Source organism: Mobula birostris, chromosome 9 (genome assembly GCF_030028105.1).
Source record: "Mobula birostris isolate sMobBir1 chromosome 9, sMobBir1.hap1, whole genome shotgun sequence".
Classification (NCBI taxonomy): Eukaryota; Metazoa; Chordata; class Chondrichthyes; order Myliobatiformes; family Myliobatidae; genus Mobula; species Mobula birostris.
The window spans coordinates 60,279,545-60,295,293 of record NC_092378.1 but is presented as its reverse complement, the minus strand read 5'-3'; the positions used below and the strand labels follow the sequence as shown (position 1 = coordinate 60,295,293).

At 38.7% G+C, this 15,749-nt stretch overlaps 1 protein-coding gene across 4 annotated transcripts in view; it reads left to right on the top strand.

Moving 5' to 3' along the window:
- Positions 1-15,532, top strand: part of kitlga (kit ligand a) — a 148,849-nt gene extending 133,317 nt beyond the window's left edge. For 3 of the 4 annotated variants that reach the window (XM_072268154.1, XM_072268151.1, XM_072268155.1), the window contains 2 exons: positions 4,342-4,423; positions 13,462-15,532. In XM_072268154.1, the coding sequence (XP_072124255.1) occupies positions 4,342-4,399 (58 nt within the window). In that variant the 3' untranslated portion in view covers positions 4,400-4,423; positions 13,462-15,532. Of the gene's footprint in view, positions 1-4,341; positions 4,424-13,457 lie in introns of all 4 variants that reach the window. The other variant, XM_072268152.1, reaches the window with a different exon arrangement.
- The last annotated feature ends 217 nt before the right edge of the window (positions 15,533-15,749 follow it).

Sequence of the window (15,749 nt, the reverse complement as noted above, 5' to 3'; positions counted from 1 at the left end):
ACACACAGTGCTGCAGGAACTCAGCAGGTCAGGCAGCATCTATGGGAATGAATAAGCAGTCCTGATGAAGGGTCTTGGTCCGAAACATCAACTGTTTATCCCCCTCTATGGATAGAGCTTGATCCTGTCTCAAAGAATCCCCTCCAATATTTGACCACCACTGAAGTAAGACTTACTGATCTCTAATACCCAGGGTTATGCCTACACCCTTTCTGGAACAATGGAATAACATTAGCCATCGGAGCATCTACACTTTTCCCACATCCTTCCTGCTGTCTGCCTCCCAGAACTGCTCAGAGTGCTTGTGGTACAAACCTTACTATCTATTGGGTACCACATAACATACAGGGTGTTAATGTACAAAACTACAGCCGCTTGAAAAATAAAATGCAAACAGATAACAGTAGAAATACTTAGCAAGTCAGGCAGCATCTATGGAGAGAAAAATAGAGTTAATGTGTCAGGCTTTAATGATGGAGGATTTTGACCTGAAATATTAACTCCCCTGTCTCCTGTACGTTCCATATTACCAGTTGTACTGCATGGATTCAGAACTGGTTTGCTCACGGAAGGTGGAGGGTTATAGTAGATAGAACATACTGTATTTTCCATGGAGGTCAGTGACCAGGCATCTGCCCTGGCACTCCTGCTCTTTGTGATCCTTATACACTACTTGAATGAGGAAGTGGAAGGGTGGGTTAGTAAGTTCACAGGTGATAGGAAGGTTGGTGACATTGTGGACCATGTAGAAATTTGTCGAGGGTTAAAGCAACACATTGATAGGATGCAGAGCTGGGCTGAGAATTAGCAAATGGAGTTTAATTTGGAAGAGTGGAATGTTTCACTTTGGAAGGGCAAACGAAAGCAGAATACAAGATTAATTGCAGGATTCTTAGGAGTGTGAACGAACAAAAGGATCTTGGGGTCCACATCCATTGATTCCTCAAAGTTGCCACGTAAGTTGAGAGGGTGGTTACGAAGGCTTATGGCATGTTGGCCTGCATTAGTCGGAGGACTGAGTTCAGGAGCCACAAGCTCTATAAAACTCTGGTTAGACCACACTTGGAGTATTATGATCAGTTCTGGCCGCCTCATTATAGAAAGGATGTGGAAGCTTTAGAGAGGGTGCACAGAAGGCTTAACAGGACACTGCCAGGATTAATATTTCAGGTCAATAATCCATCCTTTTTGCTGATGATGTTTTGATTTACTTGACAAACCCACAGCATTCGTTACATAAATTATCTTCTAGATTGGATGAATATGGGAAAGTATCAGGGTATAAAGTAAATTGGGATAAAAGTGAAATTTTACCTCTTACTAAAGGAGACTATAGCCAATGTGGACTAGCAACCCAATTTAGATGGCCGGTAAATGGTATTAAGTATTTAGGTATAAGACTTGATAATGATGTAAAGAATTTATATAAATTTAATTATTTACCACTATTGAAAAAAATTCAAGATCTTGACAAATGGATGATATTACCAATAACATTAGTGGGTAGAGTCAATGTTGTAAAAATGAATATATTTCCTAGATTACAGTATTTGTTCAAACATTACCAATACAATTGCCACAGAAATTTTTTCAAGAGTTAAATGAATGTGTGAGAAAATTTCTTTGGAAAGGTAAGATGTCAAGAATATCATTGGAAAAATTGACATGTAAATTTGAGTTAGGAGGGTTACAACTTCCAAATTTTAAGAATTATTGTAAAGCAAATCAACTTAGATTTATTGCATCTTTCTTTGATGATCGAAAACCGGCATGGATTAGAGTAGAATTAGATAAGATAGGAGAAAATATACCTGAAGATTTTATATATAAATGGGTATCTAAATGGATACGGGAAAAGAAAGAATCTCCTATATTAAAGCATTTGATTGATCTATAGAATAAGATAAATGTTGATAATGAAATAAAGAAATCTTTATTAGCAAAGAGACCTTTGTTCCAAAACAGACTTATTCCTTTTACAATGGATAATCAACTTTTATATAATTGGTACCAAAAAGGGATTAGATCTACAGGAGACTGTTATGAATGAGGTATATTGATGTCATTTGAACAACTAAAGAATAAATATAAAATATCAAATAACACTTTCTTTTGTTACCTTTAAAGGCAAACTGGGTCAACAATGTTTTTGCCAAAACCCAATGAAATTGAAATTTTAATTCAAAAAGGAAAAATTAAAAATTTATTTCTTGTATGTATAATTTGATTCAAAAACAGACAATTAAACAAGGAATCCACAAGTCAAAACAAAAATGGGAAACGGATCTGAATATTAATATTGATGAAACAAATTGGTCAAGACTGTGCCTTGACAGTATGACAAATACAATAAACGTTCGACTTAGATTAGTACAATATAATTTTTTACACCAATTATATATTACACCACAAAAAATAAATAGATCAAATTCAAATTTATCTGATCAATGCTTTAGGTGTAATCAAGAAATTGGTACTTTCTTACATTCTACTTGGTCTTGTTCTAAAATTCAACCTTTTTGGATAAATTTAAGAGTCTTATTGGAACAAATTACTGGAACTCAACTTCCACATAACCCTGTGTTATTTCTATTAGGTGATATTGAAGGGATAAAACCGAAACTTAAATTGAATAAATATCAAAAAGAATTCATAAAAATTGCATTGGCAGTAGCTAAGAAGGCTATAGCAGCTACTTGGAAATCTGATTCGTATTTAAGTATGAATCGTTGGAACAATGAAATGGCTAGTTCTATTCCACTTGAAAAAATTACTTATAATTTAAGAGATAAATATGAAACATTTTTCAATATTTGGCGCCCTTATTTACAAAAGATAGGATGGCATATTTAGTTGCTCTGATGATAAAGACCTTGGTCCCTTGGGGAAAGTAATAAATAAATATACTAAATTTATTTTGAATCCCATGGAGCATGTGGAAACCTTCCAATATCCAGGCAGTTCTTCTTTTTTTCCTTCTTTCTTTCTTTCTTTTTTTTTAGGTAGAAGTATATATCGGGGGGGAAGGGTTAACGGGGGGGGAGGGTAGACACTATCTTTTCATGTATTCACTTTGAAAACTCAATAAAAATTATATTTAAAAAAATCCATCCTTAAAGCCGGAAACAACTCTATTTTTCTCTAGTGTCTTATGAGGACAGGTTAAGCAAGTTAGGGCTATTCTCTTTGGAGCAAAGGAGGATAAGGGGTGACTTGATAGAGGTGTATAAGGCGTTAAGAGGCATAGATTGAGTGGACAGCAGGAGACTTTTTCCCAGTACAAAAATGGTTAACACAAGGGGGAAACAACAGGAATTCTGCAGATGCTGGAAATTCAAGCAACACACATCAAAGTTGCTGGTGAACGCAGCAGGCCAGGCAGCATCTGTAGGAAGAGGTGCAGTCGACGTTTCAGGACTTTCAAATCCCTTACTCACTCTTCCTTCAGTTAGTCCTGACGAAGGGTCTCGGCCTGAAACGTCGACTGTACCTCTTCCTACAGATGCTGCCTGGCCTGCTGTGTTCCCCAGCAACTTTGATGTGTGTAACTTCATACAAGGAGGCATAGCTTTAAGATGTTTGGAGGGAAGTATGGGGGTGGGCGATGTTCGAGCTAGGTTTTTTACACAAAGAGCAGTTGGTGTGTGGAATGCAATGCCAGGGATGGTAGTAGAAGGGGATGTATCAGGGACATTTAAAAGACTATTAGATAAGTGTATCCACCACAGGAAAATGGAGGGTAATGTAAGAGGGAAAGGTGATCTTAGGTTAGGCTAAAGGCATAGCACAACAACGAGGGCTGAAGGGTCTGTACTGTGCTGTAGTGTTCTACATTCTATGTTCTAATTTAGCCTTAAATCTGAGGTTAGAGTGTTCACCGATTGTAATACATTAATATTGCAAACTATCTAGATTACTGGAGTAAACAAACAACAAACAACAAACAACAGGAAGTCCTGACGAAGGGTCTCAGCCTGAAACGTCAACTGCACCTCTTCCTAGAGATGCTGCCTGGCCTGCTGCATTCACCAGCAACTTTTATGTGTGTTGCTTAGATTACTGGAGTGATTTTTTTTTTTTACTTAGTTAGAAATTCAACATGATAAAAGGCCCTTCTGGCCCAATGAGCCTGCCCCACCCAATTACACCCATGTGACCAATTAAGCTACTGACAGCTTTGGATTGTGGGAGGAAACCAGAGCACCTGGAGGAAACCCATGTGGTCACATGGAAAGCGTACAAACTCCTTACAGTGGCGGAATTGAGCCTTGGTTGCTGGCACTGTAATAGGATTCCATTAGCCACCACGCGACCCAGTTAATGTAAATTAATGTTCCACAGGTGGGAGACCGAGCAACATGTCCAATTCATCACTGAAAATCAAGATTCTTGTACATAAAGTTACCAGCTGATAATGTGGTAGGTCATTTCTTCAGTAAATGTGTTGATTTTTGTTTGTCTCACATGGAACTTGTAAGGGAAGGCACAACTGGTTAGTGCAGATGTTTTTGATTCCCGTCTTCTGCACCTTCTTTAAGTCTCTAATTGTTCCCACTGTCTTTGTCCTATTTCCCCAACATGATCTCTGCTACCTGAGGGAGCAATCCCACAGCTGAGGGTATTCAGGTGCAGAGTAGACGCTAAACTAGTATCCAATGGTCTGGAGTGTTAGCAGTTCCCAGTCTTTGAAAGAAGGGTTCGCCATTCACCACTTTGGCGGTGAAGATGTTTAATGTGCGGAATTCTGTATATCAGAGTGCTGTGGGCGTGCAGTCTTCACATTCATTTGAGGCAGCCATCGATAGAATTCTGTCTATCATGAGAGTCAACAGGTATGGGGATAGTGCAGGAAAATGGAAGCAACACACACAAAACACTGGACGATTCTTCATCGCCAGCCCTGATGAAGAGCCTGGGCCTGAAATATCGACCATTATTTCCTTCCATATGTGCTGCCACCTGCATTTCCTTCAGCATTTCGTGCTTGTTGCTCAACACTTCCAGCATCGGCAGAATCTCTTGCATTTCTGATTCTAACTGCTTCCGGGTTGTCATGGAGGCAGTAAACCTGGGTCTATGCCGAGTGCCTCCACAACTCTGTGATCTTGCTCTGAGGTATGACTTGATCCTCCAGTTATAAGTCGTCTCAGGGATTTGTTCAGAAATTCAGGAAGTTGCTTAAAACATGGAGCAGTAGAACAAACGGACCAGGGTATACAGACCCATAATTCCTTGAAAGTGGCTTCACAAGGGTATGAGACTCACAGGTTACCCTCACAAAGTTTAGCCCACCTGTCAAAGCAGTGTACCAGGGTATGGTCACTGTCGCATACAAACAGCTACTTGAAGCCACACAAGTGAGAGCTGAGTGTCCGATGGGGACCAAAGTTTAATATTCAAGATTATTGTCAATACCTTTAAATTCTTCATAGTTCTTAACTTGTTGAAGTAGTGAAATTGTTTCATTTTCACTCCTGGCTGTTCTTGGCATTATCAAGTCTGAATGCTTGAAACCACATTGAGCAAAATGGTTCTGAATTATCTTATTGCTTATTTCCCACCAAAGAAATCACTGCTTTTTGAACACAAACCCATTCAACTGATGCTATTTAAAAACAGTTTGCTTGAGGTACAATGGAAAACACATTTTGCATACCATACAAATAGATTAATTCATTGCAATAATGCATTGAGGTATTACAAGGTAAACAATAAGTGTGAAGGTTAAGGAAGATAAAAGCAATGTTAACAATTATTTTGAGAGAACTAGAATATAAAAGCAAGGATATAATGCAGAGGCTTTTGAAGGCATTGGTCAGGAGGGAATATCATGAGCAGTTCCAGACCCCTTACCTAAGAAAGGATGTGTTGGTGTTGGAGAGATTCCAGAGGAGATTTACGAGAATGATCCCAAGAATGAAAGGGTTAACAAATGAGGAGCTTTTGATGACTCCAGGCCTGTTCTCACTGGAGTTTAGAAGAATGAAGGGGATATTTCATTGAAACACACTGAATATTGAAGGGTTTGGATAGAGTGGACATGAGAGGATATTTCAAATAGTGAGAGAGTCTAGGACCAGAGTGCAAAGCCTCAGAGTAGAATGACATCCCTTTGGAACATAGATGAGGAGGAATTTCTTTAGCTAGAGTGTGATGAATCTGTGGTATTCATTGCCACGTGTGGCTGTAGAGGCCAAGTCATTGCGTATATTTAAAGTGGAGGTTAATAGTCAGGGTGTCAACGGTTATTGGGAGAGGGCAGGCAAATGGAGTTGGAAGGAAAATAAATCAGCTGTGATCGAATGGCAGACCTGAATTGAATGGCCTAATTTGGTTTCTATGTTTTATAGTTTTATGAAGTTCAAAATAAAGTTTTACAGTTACATAGAAAGTGCAGTACAGGTAGACAATAAGGTCCAACATATAACGAGATAGATCTTCAGGTTAAGAGACCATTTTATCATATGGGAATGTTCAGTGGTCTTTTAACAGTGGGATTGAAGCTGTTTTGAGCCTGGTGTTATGTGCTTTCAGGCTTTTGCATCACCTGCCCCATGGGAGGGGGAAAGAGAGCATGCCTGGGGTAGGCAGGGTCTTTGATGGTGCTAGCTGCTTTACCGAGGCAGCAAAAAGTATAGAGTCCTTGGCGAGGAGGCTGGTTTCCATAATGTACTGAGTTTGTGTCCATAACACTCCACGGTTACTTGCAGTATCAGGCGGAGCAGTTGCCACAACAAGCCGTGATGCATCCAGATAGGATGCTTTTATGGTGCATCAATAAAATTTGCCGCGGGTCATGTTTTCCTAAGCACTAACTGCTTCTCCTTAAACCCATACTGTGAATTAATTATCAGGCAAGCTAATCCCAAAGGAAGGGGAGATCAAATATCATTACTATCAGATGTGAAATACTGTATATTGGCAAAGAATGTTTGTTGGCAGGGTGCCTATTTCTCAGACATTCTGATTGAATATTTGTTTTTTTTGATTTATTCTGGACACTAGAACCATACACTTTAGACAGCTGTCCTAATCCACCCAATCCTCCAGTATTCCTGAAATATATAGAACAGGGGTCCCCAACCTTCCTTGCACCGCGGACCAGTTTAGTATTGACAATATTCTTGCGGACCGGCAGACAGGAGGAGGGGGGTGTTCAAGTAGGGTTGCCAACTTTCTCACTCCCAAATAAGGGACAAAAGTGGCAGTCAAATACGGGACACTTGTGTTTACCCCGAGAAAGACTACCATGACCATGAAGCCTTGCACAGCCACCTGTGTGCGCATGCGTGACGTGCGCATGTGTGTACGTGGCAATTTTTTTCTACAAATCAGTTTTGGCTTAATCTTCCCAATTCTGTTAAGTGAAACTACACTGTACATACATTATTTCTACTTTATATAGGCTGTGTATTTATCGTATCATTCCTGCTTTTACTATATGTTAGTGTTATTTTAGGTTTTACGTGTCATTTGGTATGACTTGGTAGGTTATTTCAAGTTCAACAGTGCGCAACAGGGAATGAGGAAAGGTGCAGCTGACTCATATTGCCAAATCATATCGTTTCCCTGCGGCCTGGTTGCACATGCTTTGCGGCCTGGTGGTTGCGGACCACTGAAATTATAGAACATGCAGCATAGATCAGTACAGTACAGAACAAGCCCTTTGGCTCACAATCTTATGCCAACCTTTAATACACTACAAGAGCAAATGAACCTTCCCTCACACATAGCACTTCACTTTTCTTTCATCTGTATCTACGTAGAGGAGTACAGCACAGTACAGGTCCTTCAGCCCACATTGTTGTATCGCCCTTTTAACCGACTAGAGATCAATCTTTTCAAATCTTTTTATTATTATTATCCAAAATTAACAAGAGTACATCGAAGTAGGCAACACTTACAATGTCTCAAGAAAAAAAACATTGTTTTAAAGATTGGAAAAATTTTGGTGACAAAAAAAAAGAGGAAAAAACCCTACTAAAGCAAAGAAAAGTGAGAAAAAAAAAACCATTAGGTGTTCAACTCGGAGCCATGCGTCATACAAAAAGGTTCCGAAGATAAATATGAAGCTGCCAGCAAGAAAAAAAATGTACCAAAAATTTACAATTAGATCGTGGAGGAAATCTATCAATTAACTCAAATGATAGTAACGAGCAAATGAACCCCATCTTTTCTCAAAATCAAACATAGGTTCAAAGATTCGACTTCTAATTTTCTCCAAACTAAGACATAGTATCACTTGAGAGAACCATTGTGACAAAATGGGAGCCGACGTATCCTTCCACTTCAACAAAATGGCCCTCCTAGCTATCAATGTAACAAATGCAATAACATGTTGGTCAGACAAAGAGATGCCGCAGATGTTTTGAGAAATTATTCCAAAAAGCACAGTTAATTTGTTAGGTTGTAAATTAATTTTAAGTGCTTTAGAAATTGCCAAAAAAACTGACTTCCAGAACTGTTCCAGTATAGAACAAGACCAAAACATGTGTGTCAGTGTAGCTGTTTCAGTTTTACATCTATCACAATAACTATCAATGTTAGGGAATATTTTAGACAATCTCTCCTTTGTCATATAGTAGTGATGTACAACAGATCGAAGAAGAGTTAACCAGCTTCAGAATCCGCGTCCAATCCTCCATCATAAAAGTCAAATTGAGTTCCTTTTCCCAATCTTGTTTAATCTTAAATAAAGGACGCTTCTCCCATTGTAATAGTAAATTATAAATTCTTCCAATGGAACCCTTCATCAAAGGGTTCATACTCGTAATAGTATCTAAAAGGTCGGCATCCAATATGTAAGGAAAATTAATTAAATAATTTTGTAAGAAATGTCTAACTTGAAGGTATTGTAAAAAGTGTGAATATGAAAGAGAATATTTATCAACTGATTGTTCAAAAGACATCAGTCTATCTTCCTTAAATAAATCCAAAAAAGAATTAATACCTTTATTTTTCCAAAGTAAAAAAATTGGATCACTCAAAGAAGGCTTAAAAAAAGTAATTTTGATAAATTAAACTACAAAGTTTAGATTTTTTAAGATTAAAAAAATTATGGAACTGGAGCCAATTTTGTAAAGAATGCTTAATCACAGGGTATAAATTTAAATTAGCAACTTTAGCTAATTGTATAGGTCAAGCAGCTCCCATTAACGAGATTAAATAAAACTGTTTCACAGCTTTCAATTCCAAGTCTACCCAAATTGGCCAATCATTCTTATCAATCCAGTGTAAGCAAAAGGACATATATCGCACAATAACAGCCCAGTAATACATTCTTAAATTAGGCAAAGCGAGACCTCCATCCTTTTTCAACTTTTGTAAGTGACATTTACTAATTCTTGGTCTTCTATTTTTCCAAATAAAAGATAAAATAATAGAATCAATCCAATCAAAAAACTTCTTAGACAGAGAAACAGGAATATTCTGAAATAAATATAAACGTTTTGGTAAAATCATCATTTTGACTATATGGATGCGACCAACAAGTGAAAATGTAAGTGGGTTCAATCTACTAAATAAGTACTTCATAGAATCTACCAAGGGAACAAAATTAGCTTTATAAAGATCCTTATATTTTTTAGTTATTATAACACCTAAATATCTAAAGGAATCCGTGACTTTGAAAGAAGTATTATCATATATAGAAACAGATTCATTTAAAGGAAACAGTTCACTTTTACTAAAATTTATTTTATATCCTGAAAAATCTCCAAATTCATTAAATAGTTTTAGCAAGGCAGGAGTAGATTCCTCCAGATTGGATATATAAACCAGTAAATCATCAGCGTAAAGAGAAATCTTATGAATGGTCTCATTCACAAAAACCCCATAAATATCTTTAGCTTCACGAAGAGCAATAGCATGGGGTTCTAGTATTGAACTAAATAACAAAGGACTTAATGGACAACCTTGTCTTGTCCCCCGTGAAAGCTGAAGAAAAGGGGATCTACAGTTATTAGTAATAACAGTAGCAATAGGATTTTTATATATCATTCTAATCCAAATATTAAAATTAACACCAAAGCCAAATTTCTCTAAAACATTAAATAAATATATCCACCAGACTCGATCGAACGCTTTTTCAGCATCCAAAGAGACGACGCATTGTGGAGTTTTAAAAGAGGACAAATATACAATGTTAAATAATCTCTGAACATTTGAAAAAGAATAACGGCCCTTTATAAAGTCCGTTTGATCTTTAAAAATAATGTTACCCAAGATATTCTCCAACCGCTTAGCCATTATCTTTGACAGAATCTTAGCATTGACATTCATTCAATAATGAAATAGGTCTATATGAGGCACAATCAGTAGGATCTTTATCCTTTTTAAGAATTAAAGAAACGGAAGCCTCATAAAAAGTAGAGGGTAAATCACCTTCCACAAAAGAATCCTTAAACATTTCCAACATATACGGAGAAAGCAATTTTCCTAAAGCAGTATTGGATAAGATTTCAAAACAAATTAAAGACTTAGATAATATTTATGCAATCTTCCTTAATATTGATTTATTCAAAGGGTGGAACTTCAATCACAATATAATCTATTATTAACTCATCCTATTGAAGGTTACTTGCTTAAGCTAAAGAGCCAATTTTATATGTTTGGAGATAAAAATAACAAATTGCTTGCATCTCAATTAAAAACGGCTAGAGCCAAAAGGCAAATTTTGAACATCCGTAGGAAAGATGGTACTTTGGCTTGGGAATATGAAGAAATTAATAAGAATTTTCAAGATTTTTATACTGAACTTTATAAATCTCAATGTCCAGAGGATTCTTCTAAAATTAATGCTTTCTTACGAAAGATTGCTTTTCCTCAAATTTCTGTTGAGGATCAAAAAACTCTTGATGCCCAAATTACTGAAGCCAAAATTCATAAAGCTATTTTTTTCAATGCAATCTGGTAAGGCCCCTGGACTTGATGGCTATCCTGTAGAATTTTATAAAAACTTTGGAAAATTGCTTTCTCCACATATGTTGGAAATGTTTAAGGATTCTTTTGTGAAAGGTGATTTACTATGAGATCAATCTAACCCTTCCCTCCTACACACCCCTCCATTTTGCTTTCATCCATGTGCATTTCTCAGAATCGCTTAAATATCCCTAATGTATCAGCCTTGACCACCATCCCCGGCAGGGTGTTCGACATACCCACCACAATCTGTGTTAAAAAAAAACCTTACCTCTGTCATCCCCTTTATACTTTGCTCCAGTCACCTTAAAGTTATGCTCCCTCATATTAAACTGGGAAGAAGTCTCTGGCTGTCCACTGTATCAATGCCTCTTATCATCTTGTACACTTCTATCAAGTCGTCTCTCATTCTCCTTTGCTCCAAAGAAAAAAAGCCCCAGCTCGCTTAATCTTTCCTGATAGTACATGCTCTCTAATCCAGGCAGAATCCTGGTAAAGCTCCTCTGCGTCCTCCTACAATGAGGCAACCAGAAATTAACACAATATTCCAAATGTGGTCTAACAGAGTTTTGTACAGCTGCAACATTACCCTGTGGCTCTTGAACTCAGTCCAATTAATGAGAGCCAACACACCACTCACCTTATTAATCACCCTATCAACTTGCAACTCTATCTACAAGGCACAAGAAAGCAGCGTCCATCATGAACGATCCCCACCATCTAGGCCACGCTCACTTCTCGCTGCTGCCATCAGGAAGGAGGAACAGGAACCCTTAGTTCCAACACCACCAGGTTCAGGAACTGTTATTACCCCTCAACCATTAAGCTCTTGAACCAAAGGTTCACTTTATTGTCAAAGTATGCATGTACAATACAACTCTGATATTCATCTTCTCCAGATAGCCATGAAATACAGAAAGACCATGGGAGTTGTTGAAAGAAAAGACATCAACCCCCTCCTCCCCCTACATGAAAATTAAAAAGAAAAAGAAAGAAAACTCGCAAACCCCAAACACCCTCCCTCACAATAGACACTAACAAATCACCTACCTCGCAAAAAAGAACAGTGACAATAGCACCAAACCCCCAACCACTCTGTCACACACAAAAGCTAACAGATTGCCCATACAGTAAAACCAAGAACTTCAGATCCCATATCGCCAACCCCTCCCTTCCACAAAAAGTAACATATCGCCCACCCACTAATCGACAACAAGAAAGACGACACAGAAAGGCAACACTGAAGGACACCAATAATCATGTTAATCTCGGAATTTCAAAAACATCCTTCTGTCAGCATCAAGAAGAGCAGCCACATGTACTCAGTCCTTCCATGAAGAGCAACTGCCACGCCGGGTCCAAACACTGCTGACCTGGCTACCGATTGCCATCGACCCCATGGCCTCCATGGAGAATGACCACTGACCTCCTCCACATTCGCCTCAATGCTTCGATCTTCCTCGGCACTCTGAAACCCCGCACCCCGTCTCTGGTCTTCTCCACCAGGCAGTTCCTGCTCTTGCACTTGGTCCTCTCCGGGAACAGCAGAGCGCTAGATCATCCAATCAAATTCCAAACTGCATGTCACAGGCTCCAACAGTTTCCAGAACACAATCAGTACAAAAGGAGCAAGAAGAAAATGTAGAGAAAGTGAAATAATTGAAGAGGATGTCTATCTGGAATATGTCGCCTGAGAATCATTGTTTGCTGGCACCATATTGACCAGGACTATGACATTATCTATCGTGGATAACTTCACCCACCTCAACTCTACAACTTTTGGACTCACTTTCAAGGACTGTACAACTCATGTTCTCAATAATATTTACTTATTTATTCATTTATATTGTTGCCGTATTTACATAGTTTGCCTTCATTTGTACACTGGTTGCTTGTCAGTCTTTGTGTGCAGTCTTTCATTCATTCTATTGTATTTCTTTGTTCTACCGTGATGCCGACAAGAAAACAAATCTCAAGGTAGCATATGGTGACAGATACTGTGATACTTTGATAATAAATTTACTTTGAATTTTGAAGTTTTGGACATTGTTTCATGCCATTGCTGCAGGCCCTCAGGAGAGAGCTTAGAGGCCAGGACACTGAAGATATGTCTGGCAATGGTGATCTCAGAGACTTGTCAGACCAGAGTTGTAACTGAGAATGAGAGGGCAGGTTCCCTGGAAATGAGGTGGAGGTCATGGAATATTGGTGGAAAACTTGCAGGAAAAGAACCACAAGTTTTTGAATCACCAGTTTCAGGAACAGTTGTTACCCTGCAACCATTGGGCTCCTGGACCAATGTGAATGGCTTCACTCACCTCAGCATTCATCTAACTCCACAGCATACAGGCTCATTTTCAGGGAATCTGTCTTTGTTATATATGGCTTTTCATGGGTTCTATTGTATTTTCCTGTGGGTGCCTGAAAGTAAATGAATCTCAGGGTTCTGTCTGTTATACATACTTTGATAATAAATTTACTTTGCAACTTTTTTTTTGCTTACATCATGTGACATATTTTCTTGCTTTCATTTCCAGGTAGTCAATTTTGTGCAGTTTCCGAACTGGTCCAATATTTTCCACACCTGTATTATTTCCATTTGACATGAAAAAGAAACGGGATTGATGCAATGGACTGGTGGCACCTCCTTTGGTGAGATGGTTGCGGGAGGTCCCCCACTGAGCGTTGGATGGGTACCTTAGCTGATGGAAGTGCACCTTCGTTCTCCGAGTGGAAGCCCCTTCTTGTCATTCCTAACTTGCAATGAATCCACATCGCACCAGGACTTTACATCAGCTCAGAGAAGGCAATGAGGAGTTTAGCTTGGAACTGATGGTGGAATTAAGGAGAAAGCAGTGATTTATACCAACTTCATGGTGTAAAAAAGTACTTTGGGTTCTTATAGGACTACCTGTATCTAAACGAGGTCACAAACTTGGCAGCAATGAGATGTCGGTTCTACGCTTTATTTAGAATGATGCAACACAGAAGGCGGCCATTCGGCCCAAGGTAGCCCTGCTGGACATTACACAACACAGCACACATTGAGTTTGAAGGCACAGACAAACTTGCAGGTGAAGACACATTGGGAAGGCTCTGTTTTTGCAGGGATTTCCAAAACACTCAGCTGTCTCAGTCTTGTCAATGTAACCTATTTGGCATTAAGCTGAGATCTGAAAGTACAAAGATAACTCAGCCATACAGATCACTCCTGTAGAAAGCCATTCTCTATAGGAGTATTGGAGAATCCGAAGATCTGGGTTTCTCACCTCACTTAGATAGTCCTGGAATTTTTGATGCCTCTCTCCTAACCAATCCTGTAGATATCTAATATGAACCAGTTATTATTCTTTTTGTATATTATAGTCTATGTTGAAATAGTGAATGGGTAACATTGATAAATGTGCATCAATGTGTTGGAACAACAATTTGCAAAGGCATATCCTATGATCTAAACTATACCAATGCAATTATGTCTTTAAATGGAATTATAGCTGATATTTAACACAGTATAATATTCACATTCTGATTAACTGTTCATTCTTCTTATCTGAGAGAATGTGCACTAATTGTTTAATATGATTCTCACAGTACACTTAAACATCATTTCATTGGCTGGACAGGGTCCTTAGGTAACGGAAAGCACTTTATCATTGGCTGTTTCTGCACCTAGCTCATTGGTTTGTTAGCTCACCTCTAAGTCATGTGATCAGTAGGAACATGCGATGGCTTCCTGCAGTGCTGTTGGCATTGTCGGTGGTGTCTTTCAGATGAAACATTAAAGCAAGATTGTCTCTGCTCTCTCAAGTGTTTGCAGAAGATTCTACAGCAGTATTTTGGAGCAAAACAGAAGTTCTTCCCAGTATCTTTCCTTTCGCATATTATAATCTATGTCTAAATCATGAATGATCACGTCATTTAAAATGCAGCAAACAGTTGGAACATCGGTCACAAAGGCACGTCCTACAGCCATTAAAATACCAGTGCGAGTATGTCTTAATTAATCTGACAATCAACATCACCAAAATCAAATTTCCCGGGGCCTTAAAACTCTAACAAAGAATATCCTGAGATGTGAAAGGTGCTACATGAATTCAACTTCCTTCTTACCAAACAATGTTGACCTGATCATCTCTTTTGGGCACAACGTCCATCCATGAGGAAACCAGCTTCAGGTGAGCAAATAGGGTTTCACCCTCATTTCCCTGACTTTAACCTTCCCTTTCTTAGATACATTCTTCACCCCTCTACTAATGTGTATGATCTCCAGGAACAGATGTCCATCAGGTTGACATTGACAAATGTCCCTTCAGCTGCCCCGTTGCCCAACCACCAGAAACCCCTCCCTAAACCTCACCAGCTTTCCCTCAAGCCTCCTCAAAGTCCATCCCAGCTTTTGGACCCCTGCCCCAGTAGCCCCAGTTTGTGTCAAATGCGTGATATTGACTACTGGTAAAGGATTTAACTGTGTCAAATGTCCTGCGTCAAGGAATGTTGATTTGTATACTCTAAACCACTGTCGGGGGGTGGGGGGGGGTCACATCTAATGGGAATGTTAGACAGTATTCCAAGGAATATACATTTTTTAATAAATTTCTGGATTTTATAACTATTCCTGGTCTCATTTTCCTGTGTTTTTGCCCATTCCATGTGACTTCACATTGTACTCTAGATGGATAAGGTTAAATTATAGAATCCCCACCTGGCTTCTCTAACACAGCATCAGAATTTGTCTGGTTTGCACACTATGGCCTTAAGAATTCTGTGGCTGATCCAAACATAAAGATGCTTAAAGGCCAACTTCCCTTTGCAAAGATCCTGTGTTTCCT